This window comes from Lichenostomus cassidix, chromosome 5 (assembly GCF_008360975.1).
Source record: "Lichenostomus cassidix isolate B80296 chromosome 5, HeHo_3.0, whole genome shotgun sequence".
Lineage (NCBI taxonomy): Eukaryota > Metazoa > Chordata > Aves > Passeriformes > Meliphagidae > Lichenostomus > Lichenostomus cassidix.
Window position 1 is genome coordinate 4,713,026 of NC_139486.1, and position 14,772 is coordinate 4,727,797.

Here is a 14,772-nt window from a genome sequence, read left to right on the forward strand (position 1 = left end):
TGGCTGAGGTACTTGGAAGGTACAGCCTTCCCAAAATGCCTGTCACATAATCCCCGGCCCTCTCCTCCCTCCCCGAGCCTGTCCCTTTACCCCAAAGTTCAGGTGCAGACCTACTTTGTTTCAAAAGTCAGGATGTTTGGACTCTGTGAGGAACTTGCAGCTTGCAGTCGACAGAGACATTAAAACGTGTCTCAAAGACGTTAACACCCATACCTTCTCCCATGGAATTGTTTGTAAAGACATAAGCACAGATCTTTCCTATCACAGTGGGTGTGTCACAGTGGGGGCAGCTATAAAAAGCCACAGCAGGTAATGCTGCCCCAGGACAGCTTGGGCAAGCAGTGAGTGCATGTGTGAAGGGGAGGCTGGGCTGGACGAGTACCCTGAAAGAAATGCTGCCTCAAATGCTTCCGCCTTTTTATTAGGGACTTTTCTATCGGAGCACAGGAGCAGGCAACTGCAACACACTGCAAGCCAAGCAAGAGAGATGGAGGCCTGCTTGGCTGCCAGGGAATCTCTTTCAACAACTTAGGTGGCAAACAAAAGTGTATGTGCTCTGGTAAGGGATTTGGGCCTTTTGCTGGACAGTAAGGTCAGTAGGAGTCAACAAAGTGCCCTGGCAGCCAGAAGGGCCAGGCCTGTCCCAAGCTGCATCAGGCCCAGTGGAGCTTGCCAGTGCAAAGAAGGGATTGGGCCAAGTGCCCTCAGTACTGCTGCAGCCTCACCTCGAGCACTGTGTGCAGCTTTGGCAGCCACACTGCAAGAAGCATAGAGCAATGTTAGCCGCTGTCCAAAGGGGGCAAGAAAGATGAGGAAAGCACTGGCAGGCACTTTCTTATGAGGCACAGGCTGAGCATGCTGGGCTTGTTCAGCTTAGAGAAGAGCAGCCTGAGGGGCCACCTCACTGCAGTGTAGGACTCCCCGAGGAGGGGAAGCACACAGGGAGGTGTGGATCTGTTTCCTCTGGGATCCACTAAAAGGATGCAAAGCAAAGGCTTAAAGCTGCACCAAGGGAAGTTCAGGCTGGTGATTAGGAAAAGCGTCTTTCCTGAAGCGTCTGTGGGGATGGTCCAGCAGTGGAACAAACTCTTTCCAGGAAAGGCTACTGGCCCTAGGCCTGTTGGTCCTGAAGAAGCAACTGGACACTGCTCTTAGATCTGTCTTAGAGACAGCATGGGGGTGAATGGAGTTCAGTCTGAATGACAATGAGGAGGGCAGCAGTGTTGATCTGCCTGAGGGTAGGAAGGCTCTACTCAGGGATCTGGACAGGTGTAATGGATCAGTCAAGTCCACCTGTAGGAGACCGAAGAAGGCAAAATGCTGGGTCCTGCACTTTGGTCACACCCACCTCATGCAGTGCTACAGGCTAGGGGAAGAGGGGCTGGAAAGCCAAGGAAGCAATGGCCCTGGGGGTGCTGGCTGATGGACAGCACTATGCCCGAGTGGCCAAGCAGCCAATGGCATCGTGGCTTGTATGAGGACCAGTGGGGCCAGCGGGACCAGAGCAGTGATTGTCCCCTGCCGTGGGGCACCAGTGAGGCTGTACCTCAAATTCTGCATTCATCTTTGGGCTCCTCATGACAACAAAGACATAAAGGTGCTTGAGTGTGTGCACAGAATGGCAATGGAGCTGGGGAATGGTGTGGAGCACAAGTCTGATGAAGAAGGGCTGAGAAAGGTGGGGGTGTTTAGCACAGAGAAAAAGCACCTCAGGGGGCACCTTATGGTTCTCATCAGCTCCCAGAACAGAGGTTGTAGCCAGGTGGGAGTCAGTGTATTCTCCCAGGAAACCAACCATACGACCAGAGGAAATTACCTCAAGTTGCTCCATGGGAGGTTTAGATTGGATCTCTAGGAATTATTCCTTCACCAAAAAGGATATCAAGCTTATGAACTGGCTACCCAGGAAAATGGCTTAGTCAGCACCCTCAGAAAGATTTCAGTTCATGTGGATTTGGCATTTGGGGGCCTGGCTGATTGGTGCAGGAGGCAGTGTTAGGTTTGGGTTGGACTGTGTGATCTTCAGGGTCTTTGCCAACCTTGACCACTCCGAGATTTAAGCGTAGCTCTACCAGTGTGGAGTCAAGGCTTGAACTCCATGATCCTCCAGGGTGCCTTCCACCATGGATATCTGTGAGATTGCCAATGCAGGGCAGCTGATAAGAAAGACAAAAGAAGGACCAAAGGAAGTTCTTTGAAGAAGATTTACTCAAAGGCAACCTTAAGCAGTACACCAGGGCCACTCGGAGTGGCTGAGCTGGGCTGGGGACAAAGAGTGGGGCTGGCCTGGCTGTGATGCGCTGTGGCACCTGTGACATCACGGGGGACGTGTCACAATGAGGGCAGCTATAAAAGGCCCCAGCAGGCAACGCTGCCCCGGCAGAGCCCGGGCAAGTGGTAAGTGCACACGTGGCAGGGAGGCTGGGCTGGACAAGGGCTGGGGCAGAAACGCTGCACCCGGGGGTGGGTTCTCCCCGTGCATGCAGGGACAGCCCCTCACAGGGGAGCCTTGGGCAGGGCACGCTGCTTCTGCTGCTCCTAGGGCAGCAGGACAAGCCTTGCTTCCTGCCAACTCTCTGGGGCCCTTTCCTTCCTGCCCCCACATCCCTGTGATTCCCACCACTGTTGCCCACTCTGCCAGCTCTCTCTCTCCCAGCCCCACTCAAGGCCTTCTCTCCATCCTCCTGCAGACCATGATTTCCTGGATATTCCTCGTCCTTGCTTTGTACACCATCATTCGGAACCTTCAGCCCAAGGGCGACAGTTTGGATGTGGAGACACTGCGTCTGCAAGTGGAGTTGCGTGCAAAGCGCATAGAAGAGGAGAGGATTCGGCTGGAGCGGGAGTTGGAGCAGCTGAGACTCCTGAATCAGAGCGGCTGGGCCTGGGGAGACCTGCTGGTGTCTGTCTTGCAGCACTGGCAGCTCTGGGCATTTGCTGGGCTCCTGGTCCTCTTGGCAGCATGGTTTATCTGGAGGAAAAGGAGCTGTGGCGAGGAAGAGAAGGAAAAGGAAAAGGAGGCAGAGGAAGAAGACCACACAGAGGACTATGACCTAAACTGGCTTCTAGAAGGGCGCATACAGTGGCCTGTACAGGACCTGCAGACTGGCTGCGAGAGGACAATGGTCCTAATGGACAACTTCCTAACTCTCCTTAGGCGTGAGGGAGGGACTTTCTCCCCAGTGCTGCAACAAGCCGTTGGTGTGGGCAGTGCCTTCGAAGGTTGGACTGGCAAGGAAAAGGACATTGTGTACCGTGTGCTCCTACCCCTCACTCCTCCCCGAGGACACACCTTCCACCTGGAGCTGAACAGTGCCAGGCAGAGGCCCAGCAGGAACTTTCGTGTCCGTGTGGGGCTGGTGTGCAGCTGCCCGAGGGAGCAGCAGGGTGCAAACATGCTATGCTTCCTCCACCACCCAGACGAGATTAGGAGGAGGACTGGGCAGCCCATCCTCCTAGACACCCTGTGCACTGGCTTCTACCTGGATGCACAGAAAACATCCCTCTGGTTCAGCCAACTGCTGAGAGACTCGTGGCAGCATTTGCCTCAGTCACACAGTTGGCATTTAGAGCTGCTCCCTCCCAGACGCTCTTGCAAACTCCGGCTGACCAACGCTGAAGAAAACCTCCATGTCAAGGTGCGGTTCGGGGTGCGGCGAGGCGCCTCAGACATCTTTGTGAGCAGCCAGCCTAGAGGGTCTGGCACCCCAAGAACAACATGGTCTGAGACCTACGGTGTGGCAGAGATGAAGTTCTTCAGGCACATGGCCAGGCAGGTGCCCCAGGACAGCTCGCACCTCAAATGCCTGCAGCTCAAGGCCTGTGTTCTTGAGCGCAAGCACTTCGCCACCTTTTCCCTGAAGTACATCTGGAAGACCATTGTCATGCGCCTGCTGAACACTGTCCCGCTGTCGCGGTGGCACAGCAGAGAGTTCTTGTTTCAGCTCTCGGATATCCTGGAGCACCTGCGCTTATCCCTGGAAGAGAAACGCCTCGACCACTTTATTGTGGGCAACCAGAGGCTTCCGGAGGAGATCAGGTTGCCCCGAGATATACGAATGGCTAAGCCACCCAACATCTTCCACGGCCTGGCGCAGGATCCGGCCGCCCACTCCGAGGCAATGGAAGCTTACCTGGATCTGCGCCGTTGCCTGGCAAGAGTGCTGGCCTACGGCCACTGTTAGCGGGGCTTGTGCGCAGGGCTGTGCTCGTGGGGCTCGTGGCTGGTGGCAGAGCAGCAGCTCGTAGTGCTGGGAAAGAGAGAGGAGTGCGTGGGATCCATCGAGAGACGGAGAGATATATGTGTCTATAACTATAGTATATATATGTATAACTACAAAGATTTCTATCAACAAATGTATGTTTAAATAGACCCATATTATATAGATAGTTTATTATTTCCATTAATTTTATGAAAAGATTTAGCATATGTATAGTGTCACTATCTGTAGAGATTTCTGTGACACATACTAACACTCTGTAGTTACAGCATTTATGACAGGAAAGATTTTTATTACATAGATATATTTCTTAAATACATATATAATGCATATCATGTCAAACATACCAAATTTTCATATGGACATACAGCCATATACAGTGTCACCATCTGTTGGGACACATAGTAAAAGTCCCATAGTTATTGTACATATGATTGGCAAGCCTCCAAATGCTTTGCTCTTGCTTCAATAAAATGAAAAATTGCAGAATCTGGACTGTGTAAGCTTTTATTGATCTCAGCCTGACCTCTAGTACTGGTAAATCTCACCAGTTGTGAATCTGGGCTCATCAGTAGTCTCATTGAACACAAGCAAACTTGCAGTGCTGAACTGGTTCTAATCTGAAATTAAGCTCAGCTGCCCCTGGGATCACAGAATCACAGAACGCCTTGGCTTGGAAGGGTCCTTAACAATCCTGTTGTTCCAAGCCTGCTGCCAAGGGCAGGGACACCTTCCACTCTCCCAGGTTGCTCCAAGGCCCAAGCAGCCTGGCCTGGAGTACTGCCAGGGATCCAGGGGCAGCCACAGCTTCTGTGGGCAGTGTGGGCCAGGGCCCCAGCAGCCTCAGAGCCCACAGCTTCTGCCACACCTGCGGCCTCAGCCCGCCCTGCGGCAGTGGGAGGCCACTGGCCCTGGTGCTGTCCCCGCAGGCCCTTGCAAACAGCCCCTCGGCAGGTCTGCCGTGGCGCAGGGACTGAGAGGCCGCAGGAAGGTGCCCCAGAGAGGCCCCTGGAGAGCACTGGGGGCCAGCAGTGCCACCAGCAGGGCAGCAAGCAGGACCTGGCGCGGCCATCGGGGCGGGAGGGCACAGGGCGGGCGCTGAGGCCCTGCCGGCTGGAGCAGGGAGCTCTGCTGTGCGGCCGGCAGAGAGCCGTGCCAGATGCTGCAGCAGCAAGGACACGGGGGTCTGGAGGTGTGTTAGAAACCAGAGAAGAGCTTGAGAATGGCCACACAAGGATTAGGGGGTCTCCCTGTGTGGAAAAAGAATCAGCACTCTGGAGATTTACGTGTGGAAAAGACACAGAGGAGTCCTGAACCTTTACTGGAAAACAGGGGAGAGGCATTGGGGCATTTCCTACAGGGTCTCTCAAATCGTTGGAGGATGTAGCCTCCTTTTTATCGTAATTTCCCAGGTGCGTCACTTTCTTTCTTCCCCCATTGCCTGAAGTACATGGAAGGTGCAGACTTACCGAATCACCTTTCTGTGGCCCCTTCTAACATGCAAGCTCTTCCTTTTGTTATTTCTCTTTTTTTAATATATCTAACCAAACACTGGTAATAATTCTGCTAAGCCTTCATACTTTTTGTCTAAGTTCAGGAATTTGACATGGCCTTGGCTGAGGAGCAGTCCATGCCCAGGGAAATGGCAGAGTCAGCACCCTCAGAAAGATTTAAAAGTCACATGGATTTGGCATTTGGGGTCCTGGCTGATTGGTGCAGGAGGCAGTGTTAGGTTTGGGTTGGACTGTGTGATCAGCAGGGTCTTTTCCAGCCTTGACCATTCCGAGATTTAAGCGTAGCTCTACCAGTGTGGAGTCAAGGCTTGAACTCAGTGATACTCCAGGGTGCCTTCCACCATGGATATCTGTGAGATTGCCAATGCAGGGCAGCTGATAAGAAAGACAAAAGAAGGACCAAAGAAAGTTCTTTGAAGAAGATTTACTCAAAGGCAACCGTAAGCAGTACACCAGGGCCACTCGGAGTGGCTGAGCTGGGCTGGGGACAAAGAGTGGGGCTGGCCTGGCTGTGATGCGCTGTGGCACCTGTGACATCACGGGGGACAAGTCACAATGGGGGCAGCTATAAAAGGCCCCAGCAGGCAACGCTGCCCCGGCAGAGCCCGGGCAAGTGGTGAGTGCACACGTGGCAGGGAGGCTGGGCTGGACAAGGGCTGGGGCAGAAACGCTGCACCCGGGGGTGGGTTCTCCCCGTGCATGCAGGGACAGCCCCTCACAGGGGAGCCTTGGGCAGGGCACGCTACTGCTGCTGCTGCTGCTGCTCCTGGTGCAGCAGGACAGGCCTTGCTTCCTGCCAGTTCTCTGGGGCCCTTTCCTTCCTGCCCCCACATCCCTGTGATTTCTGCCACTGCTGTCCCTACTGCCACCTGCCTCCCTCCCAGTCCCACTCAAGGCCTTCTCTCCATCTTCTTGCAGACCATGGAGTCCTGGATACTCCTGGTCCTTGCTTTGGACACCCTCATTCGGTACCCGCAGCCTGTGGGCGACGGTTTGGATGACGAGACACTGCGTCTGCATGTGGAGTTGCGTGCAAAGCGCATAGAAGAGGAGAGGATTCGGCTGGAGCGGGAGTTGGAGCAGCTGAGACTCCTGAATCAGAGCGGCTGGGCCTGGGGAGACCTGCTGGTGTCTGCCTTGCAGCACTGGCAGCTCTGGGCATTTGCTGGGCTCCTGGTCCTCTTGGCAGTATGGTTTACCTGGAGGGAAAGGAGCCTGAGGAGAGAGGAGAATGAAGAACAAAGAGATGGAGCAAATGAAGAAGAGGAAGTGAGAAATGTGGATGCAAATGCAGTGAACAACAATGATGGTGGAAATGAAGATGGCAATGACGTTGTAAATGCAGCAAACAATAATGACGCAAATGAAGTCGAAGACCAGGAATTTGATGATAACTTTGGAAGGATTGTAATGGAGCGCGTAAGTTGGCCTGCACAGGACCTGCAGGCAGGCTGCGAGTGGACAACGGACCTGATGGACAACTTGACAAACTACGCTGGACGTGTCTTATCTAACAGTTTCTACCCGATGCTGGAACGAGCCATTGGGGTTGGCAGTGCCTTCGAGGGTTGGAGTCCCCGTGAGGACGATGTTGTTTATCGTTTTCTTGTACCCATGACTCCTCCCCAAGGGCATTCCTTCCACCTGGAGATGTCCACTGCAAGGCAGAGACAGGTGAGGAACTTCCGTGTCCGCGTGGAGCTGGAGTGCACCTGCACAAGGGAGCAGCAGGCTGAGAACATGCGGTGCTTCCTCCACCGCCCCGAGGAGGAGCTGAGGAGGAATCAGAATCGCAGCCTCCTTCACACCCTCTGCACCGGCTCCTACCTCGATGTGGAGAAAACAGCCCGCTGGTTCTACGTACTGCTGAGAGCAATCTGGCCAGCTTTGCCTCAGTCACACAACTGGCATTTAGTGCTGCTGCCCTACCCACGCTCCTGCCAATTCAAGGTGACCAATGGCACAGAAAGCTTCCGGATTGAGATGCTGTTTGGGGTGCAGCGAGGCAACTCAGACATCTTTGTTAGCAGCCAGTCTGGAGAGTTCCTCACCCCAAGCACATGGTGGCCTGAGACGTATGACATAGCAGAGATCAAGTTCTTCAGGCACATCGCCAGGCAGGCTCCCCCTGACAGCTTGCACCTCAAGTGCCTGCAGTTCTTCACGCGTCTTCAGCTGGGTTTCGGCTTTTCCACCTATACCACAAAGACAATTGTCATGCACCTGCTGAACACATTACCCGTGTCACACTGGCGCAGGAGAGATTTTGTGAGGCGACTTCTGGATATCAGTGAGGCCCTGCATGTATGTGTGGAAGTGAGACGCCTCAACCACTTCATTGTGGCCAACCGGAAGCTTCCTGAGGTGATCACTGTGCCCCAGGATGTGCAAATGGCTCAGTCACTCAATCTCTTCCATCACCTGGAGATGGATCCAGTTGCCCACTCCTACGCAATAAGTAATTACGTGGATCTGCGACAGTCTCTCAGAAGAATCCTTGAGGGTGAGGATTGAGAGAGGTTCTCCTGCAGAGCTGTGCTTGTGATGCTCACAGCTGGCAGCAGAAAACCAGCTCACAGTAGAGGGAAAAAGAGAAGAGAATGTGAGATTATTAGAGGGAAGGGAAAATGCTGTGCAGTAGCACTCTGCCATCAGCAGAAGCAGTGTCATCTCAACGCTCTCCCCAGCACTGCATCCAGTGATGACCAGGTTGGCTACAAAGATCATGGACCACGCAAGAGGAAATACTATTATTCCTTTTTGTGTTCTCTGGCATCTGCATGGAGAACCTCCTCCCTGGGGAGAAGCTGTCACAAACCTGAGAACACAGGACATGGAGAAGGCACTGCTCAATGGGCACTTGGAATTGCTGCCACACCTTTCCGTTAGAGCAAAAGCACACTCGGAGAGTCAAAGTGGATGGAGCTGAAGACGCCATGGCCAGAGGCCCTGCGGGAAGAGTCCCATTACCACCAGGACTTTTTCTTAGAGTCCCCACCTTTTTCTTAGAGTCCATTTTCCCTCTCAGAGCTTTACCTTGAGCAAAGATGCCAATCTCGGAATCCCAGAAGAGTTAAGGTTTGAAATGGCCACAGGTCATATCATCTGATCCAGGGGTGCTCCAGCAGGCTCTTCCTGCTGCGCATGCAGAGAATTGCGTTCAGATGGCTCTTGGCTATCTCTGGTGAGGGAGACTCCATAACCTCTGGGCACTGTGTTCCAGTGCTCAGTCGCAGCACTAAATGCCAGATGCGCTGCAGAGTTGCTTTAAGTCAGCGGAGAATTGATGGGGCTGGGTGAGAAAAACATGAGCTGGGCCCCTCCCCTATCCTGCCCCTGGCTCCAGCAAGGCCTAAGCACGGAATGATGTCTGGAGTGAACCAGAGGCCTCACAGCCCAGTGCTGTTTCCCAGAGGCCCAGAAAAGCACCTACACCTCTCTACTGCCATTAGCCTCACTCTCCCTTCACGGCACAGAACAAGCTGTGGCACAGATGTGGTCCTTAAAGGAGAAGAGGATATGCACAAAGACTCTGGCAAAGGCCCCACAGCCTCTCCTGCTGCCTCAGCAGCTGGAGGGCCACCAGAGGGTTTTTTCCACCTCTTTCTATCATTCCATTTCCAAAAGAAGTCACTCAGATCCACATGAAGCCCTACTTGCATGTGAACTTTCCCAGTCCTATGAAAGCAAATGCAGAGAGCACATGCCTTACACGCATGGCCAAAGTCACCAAACCCCACCTGTAACATGCAGTTGTTCCAGCCCTTTGGGAAGGGCCAAAAATGACAGTATGAAGGAAGTGGGAATGTGGGGCAGAAAAAGACAAACAAACAGGGAAAAAAGACCGAGAGGACAAACTAGCTCTGCTAACTGTGGATTAGACAATGGACTGTGTCTCTCCTTGTCCCCGGAAGGGACACCATTAGGTCAGCATTGTGCCAATTGTGTTGGACCTTGAAATCTCGTATATATAAGTATCTAGATTTTTTTATTTCCTGGATAAATTTATATAATGTATACCTATTATAACTATATGATATAGTTAATAAAACTAATTTAAATAGTTTATTAGTTATCATAAATAATATCAAAATTCAATCAAAGAAAACCATATACTAAAATAAATAATATCAAAAGTAAGAAATATGTACTTAATGTATCGTGATAAATAATAACTATAAATATTTGACAACGTAATTATGATTAAACAATAACAATACAGCACATATTTAGTGTTGTCACTATCTATTGTGACACTTAGGAACTCTCTTAGTGCATTTTTGTCCAGAAAGATCTTGATAAAATAGATATATTTATTCCATAGATCACATATATAGACTATATCATATATATATTATTATTTTTTATACAAGTAAAGCCATATAGAATGTCACTATCTGTTGAGACCCATAGTAATGCTCTATAGTTAGTGCATTTATGACTGACAAGCCTCAAACTGTTTTGCTCTTTCTTCAATAAACTACAATAATGCAGAATCTGGACCATGTAAGATTTTATTGATCTCGGCCAGACCTCTAGCATTGGTAAATCTCACCAGTTGTGAATCTGGGCTGGTGAACAATCTCCTTGAACTCAAGCAAACTTGCAGTGTTGAACTCACAGCAGGGACCCTGCTCTGGGGCCAGGCCAGGCCACAGCAGGGAGCACCACATGGGGCTGCGCCCGAGGAGGGAACAGCTCTGCCCATGGACAGGGCTCAGGGAGCAGGGCAGCAGGGCCAGGAGTGCTGGGCACAGTGAGAGGGGAGCACATGGCTGCAGTCACAGCCTGGCTGCCCTAGGCAGGCCCAGCAGCAAACAAGACACAGGGCAGGCAGGAGCCCCCATCCAATCTGTGCCCATGGGCCAGATCCCTCCTGGATGGATCCTGGGTCTTGCCCTGACCAAGGTGCATCACCTTGTACTTGGTCTCTTAAACCGCATGGGATTACCATGAGCCTGTTTCTCGAGCTTGTCTGTGTCTGTCTGGGTGGCATCCCATCCTTCAGGTGTTGCAACTGCACCACTCATATCCGCTTGGTGGTATCGGCAAATATGCTGAGGGTGCCCTCAGTCCCTTTGTCTATGACATTAATGAAGATACTAAGAAACACTTCTCCCAGGACAGACCCCTGAGGGACACCACTGGTCACCCATGTCCATCCTTACTCGGAATCATTCACCTTTGGATGCAGCCCTGCACGCAATTTCTTATCAATCCCACAGTCCAGGCACCAAATCCATCCCTCTCCAATTTAGAGAGGATGTTGTGGGAACCATGTCAAAGCCTTTACAGATGTCCAGCTTAATGACGCCTGTAGCCCGCCCTTTTTCCCTTCATGTACTTGCTCCACCATAGAAGGCCACTGGGTAGGTCAGGCAGGACTCACCCTTGGCTGTCCCAAATCACCATCCTGTTCTTCATGTGCCTTAGCGTAGCTTCAAGGAGGATTTGTTCTGTGATCTTCCCAGGCACAGAGGTGAGGCTGATGTGTTGGTCCTTTCCAGAGTGCTCCTTTCTACCCTTTTTTAAGGTGGGTGTAGTGGGTTGACCTTGGCTGAATGCCAGGTGCTCACTATCACAGGAGCCACTCTATCACTCCCCTTCCTAGTGGGACAGGGGAGAGAAAATGAGATGGAAAACAAGTACTAAGTGGAGACAAAGCTGTTGACTAAAGCAAAAAACCCAAGAGTTTGTGCATGCATAAGTAAAGGAGAAAAACATTTAGTCTCTACTTCCCATCGAAGAGTGATGTTCAGCCACTTCTCGTGAAGCAAGCAATTTCTCTGTTCTCTGCTCTTCTCATTCCCTCTGGGATGTTGGGCCTATTGCACTACACACCTTAACAGAGCAGAGCGACACTTTCTAAGGAGAGCTCTGTTCAGCTTAGTAACTGAGCCGTGAATGGCCTCTAGCTGGAGCCAGAGGTTTATGTATTCCACTCTGGTCCTGGAGAAGTGAATGGCTGCAGATATGCTTGCCCTCTCCAGAACATCAGTCTTCCCTCATTTCTAGTTGGTTCCTAGTCTTGTTAAAGCAGTCAGAGCAGGGGAAGAGGGGAATAACCATTTCCAAGAGTTTGGCTAGTGCAAATCACACTACTGATGAATAAAGGATGGAAATTGCCCACAAAGTACTTGATAAGTTTCTCTGCTCCACTCTAGCAGCAGTTTCTTTTGTATGGTGATCCTTTCTCTTGTGGGGGTGACGCAAAATACAAGAAAACAAGCAGAGCCAGCAATCAGAGTCCAAGTCGGGTCACTGCAAAGAAAAGGGGTTATTCTCTTACTACATTGCAACACAGGGGTGAAATGAAAACATGCCTGTGTCGGGTGTAGAACGCTGCAACAGGTCACAGCAGTAGTGATAGCAAAGGCCTGAGCACAGAGAAGGGAAGGGAAGGGAGATGGGGAAGAGTCTGGAGAACAAGTTTGATGAGGAGCAGCTGAGGGAGTTGGAGGAGCTCAGCCTGGAGTTGGAGGAGCTCAGCCTGGAGAAGAGGAGGTTCAGGGGGGACTTTCTCACTCTTTGCAACTCCCTGACAGGAGGGTGCAGCCAAGTGGGGCTGAGCCTCTGCTCTCAGGGAACAAGGGACAGGACAAGAGGAAATGGCCTCAAGTTGTGCCAGGACTGGTTTAGATCGGGTATTAGGGAAAAATTTCTCCACTGAAAGGGTTGTCATGTACTGGCACTGGCTGCCCATGGACTTAGTGGAATTGCCATGCCTGGAGGCATTCAAAACATGTGTGGATGTGGCCCGTGGGGTTGCGAGGTGGATTTGTCAGTGTCAGGTTTGTTGCCTCCGAGTTGATGGCAGGATGAATGTGGGGCAGGACACAGCCCAGATGCTGGCAGCTGGGAGCTGACTCAAGCCATACAGATGCGCCTTCCACACAGGCTAGCACTGGTGCTGGCAGCTGAGCCACCAGCAACATGCCCTGTTCCCCTATTGCAGAACCCTTCCAGGTTCAAGCTGGGGCAGGGAGGGAGGGGTCTGCGGCTCTCCCAGCTCCTGAGCACAAGGTGAGAAAGAGAAAGGGTGTTTCCCACCAATCCCTTCAAATGGCACATGGTAACAGAGGAAAGAGAGGGGCAAAGGCACATTTTTGGCACTGAGGCAGCACTGAGAGTGGAGCACTCAAACCCAGGTGTGCAACTGGAAAATGCCACAGGTCTTCCAGCGGAGGAAAAAGCTGCAAATTACAACACAACCACCAAACCCAAGCATTAATGTTTGAATTTTCTGCTCCAGAGATACAAGGGCAGAAAGCTGGAGCCTAAGCTGTACTGCATTAGCACCTTGTTGAGCTTGTCTTGTCCTCTGTCATCCTTCAGTGTGAATCTGACCTGCTTTCATGGGGAATTCAGGGTTTGCCCAAATTGGGGCCTTGCTGAAGGCAAAGGCCAAGGAAGGGCTCTCACTTGTGCTGCCAGTCCCATGGAAGGCCCCAGAGCAAGAGAGCATTTCTTGGCTGCAGGGATACCATCTTCAAAGTCTGGCCTTGGAGGTCAGTAAAATCCACAAAGGCATCCTGGGACATTCCAGCACTGACTTGCATTACAAAGCTTTAAACTTTGTACCAGGAAAATTCGGGCTTTTCCTTCAGCTTTGAAAGGGGATGGATTCCCTTGGTTGATGCATGTGGCACAAAGGTTCTCCTAACATGGAAATGCTTCCTGGCCTGAATCTCTGCTGCCCACTGACAACCCATTTTGTCCCACTGGATCAGAGGAACTACAGTGCAAAAACATCACCTTTCTCTCCTCTAGGAGGAGCTAGCTTCACAGCCCAAACCTCTCTCCCCTCCATGCTGTAAAAATCAGGCAGTTCCCACATAGCCAAACTGTGTTCCTATCCAAGTTTTGCAGTGGGATGCTTCAAGGACGTGCAGTCTTCCAAAGTGTCCTGCCCCTAGGAAGGGAGTTGGACTCTGCAAGGTGACTATGGAAGTCAGATGAGGAAATGCTGCCAGATGATCTTAAGCTCATTTAAAAGGAAATGTGTGATGTTCAATGGCATTTTCTATTTTAGAGCTAAGTGACCAAGTGAAACAGCTAAATGGAAATCTCCCTAACAGAAATGAGAAATATTTTTGCAAAGGAACGATTTTTGGTTTTGAGAACTATGTCTTCAAGAGAGAACTGCTTTCATGGCATATCCCTTTCTCAATTCCAATTTGCTGTGATTTTTTTCTCCCTCCTCCCCCTTCTGTACCATGACGGCAGTTTAGCTGCTGGCTTTGGATGGAAATTGCTTTGTAGCAGCAGTGTTGCTGGTGAAATGCTTCAGGGTGGAAGGATCATTTCTGCAGTGGTCCAGAGCATTAGCACCGGAGTTCAGCGTTCTGCTCTGGCTGTGGCCTTTGTAAAAAATCTCACTCCTGAGCATTGGAGGCTCCTTCTCAACCAGCCTGAGCTGGTGGCTTCTGAGGGTGGCTGCCCAGCGCTGCCACCTGGCAATTTGGTTCTCTGAGCCTACATGTTTCTCCATGTCTCAGAGGCAGGGGTGTTTCTAGACACACTGTAAAAGCAGCTGTGAGTTGGACACAGAGCCTACAGTATTCACCACTAAGCAAACACTGAATGCAAGGCTGTACCTTCCTTTCAGTCAGACAGACATAAGGCTTATGAAATCTGGGCTGTGAAAACACTAGTGGTTTTCTAACAAAATGTAATGTTCATTGCCCAAGACTCCACCCTCTAAATCAGGATCTCTGCAGACTCCCTCCCCACTTTCCCACTGCCTCCACATGCAGAAGTTTTGAACAAATGCAGCCTCTTCCCCAGAGTGGCGAGATAGGAGCTCCCCTCCTCCTTTCAGCTAAATTCCCACTGCCAGACAGGTTTTCACCCCCCTCATTTAGCCCAAAGCATCCACGTGTATTTGTGTTTTGTGACTTTGAAGAGAATGTAAAAGGACTTATTTCATTAACAGCCAACAGACACTTCAAAGCAAAAATGTAGTTGAGAAATTAATCATTCTGCACCTCCAAAGTGAGATTTATTATGACTCCTAAAATAAGTTTAAAATTAACCAA

The 14,772-nt window shown here is 51.2% G+C and overlaps 2 protein-coding genes across 2 annotated transcripts; both read left to right on the forward strand.

The window, feature by feature from the left end:
- Nucleotides 1-2,693: 2,693 nt before the first annotated feature.
- Nucleotides 2,694-4,668, forward strand: LOC146435826 (inositol 1,4,5-trisphosphate receptor-interacting protein-like 1). The gene has a single exon (XM_085061079.1). It carries the CDS (start codon nucleotides 2,694-2,696, stop codon nucleotides 4,182-4,184), a length of 1,491 nt encoding a protein of 496 aa, XP_084917205.1. The 3' UTR covers nucleotides 4,185-4,668.
- A 1,611-nt stretch (nucleotides 4,669-6,279) lies between these two features.
- Nucleotides 6,280-9,837, forward strand: LOC146435827 (inositol 1,4,5-trisphosphate receptor-interacting protein-like 1). The gene is made up of 2 exons (XM_085061080.1): nucleotides 6,280-6,416; nucleotides 6,653-9,837. The coding sequence occupies exon 2, from the start codon at nucleotides 6,656-6,658 to the stop codon at nucleotides 8,246-8,248; it is 1,593 nt and encodes a 530-aa protein (XP_084917206.1). The 5' UTR covers nucleotides 6,280-6,416; nucleotides 6,653-6,655; the 3' UTR covers nucleotides 8,249-9,837.
- The last annotated feature ends 4,935 nt before the right edge of the window (nucleotides 9,838-14,772 follow it).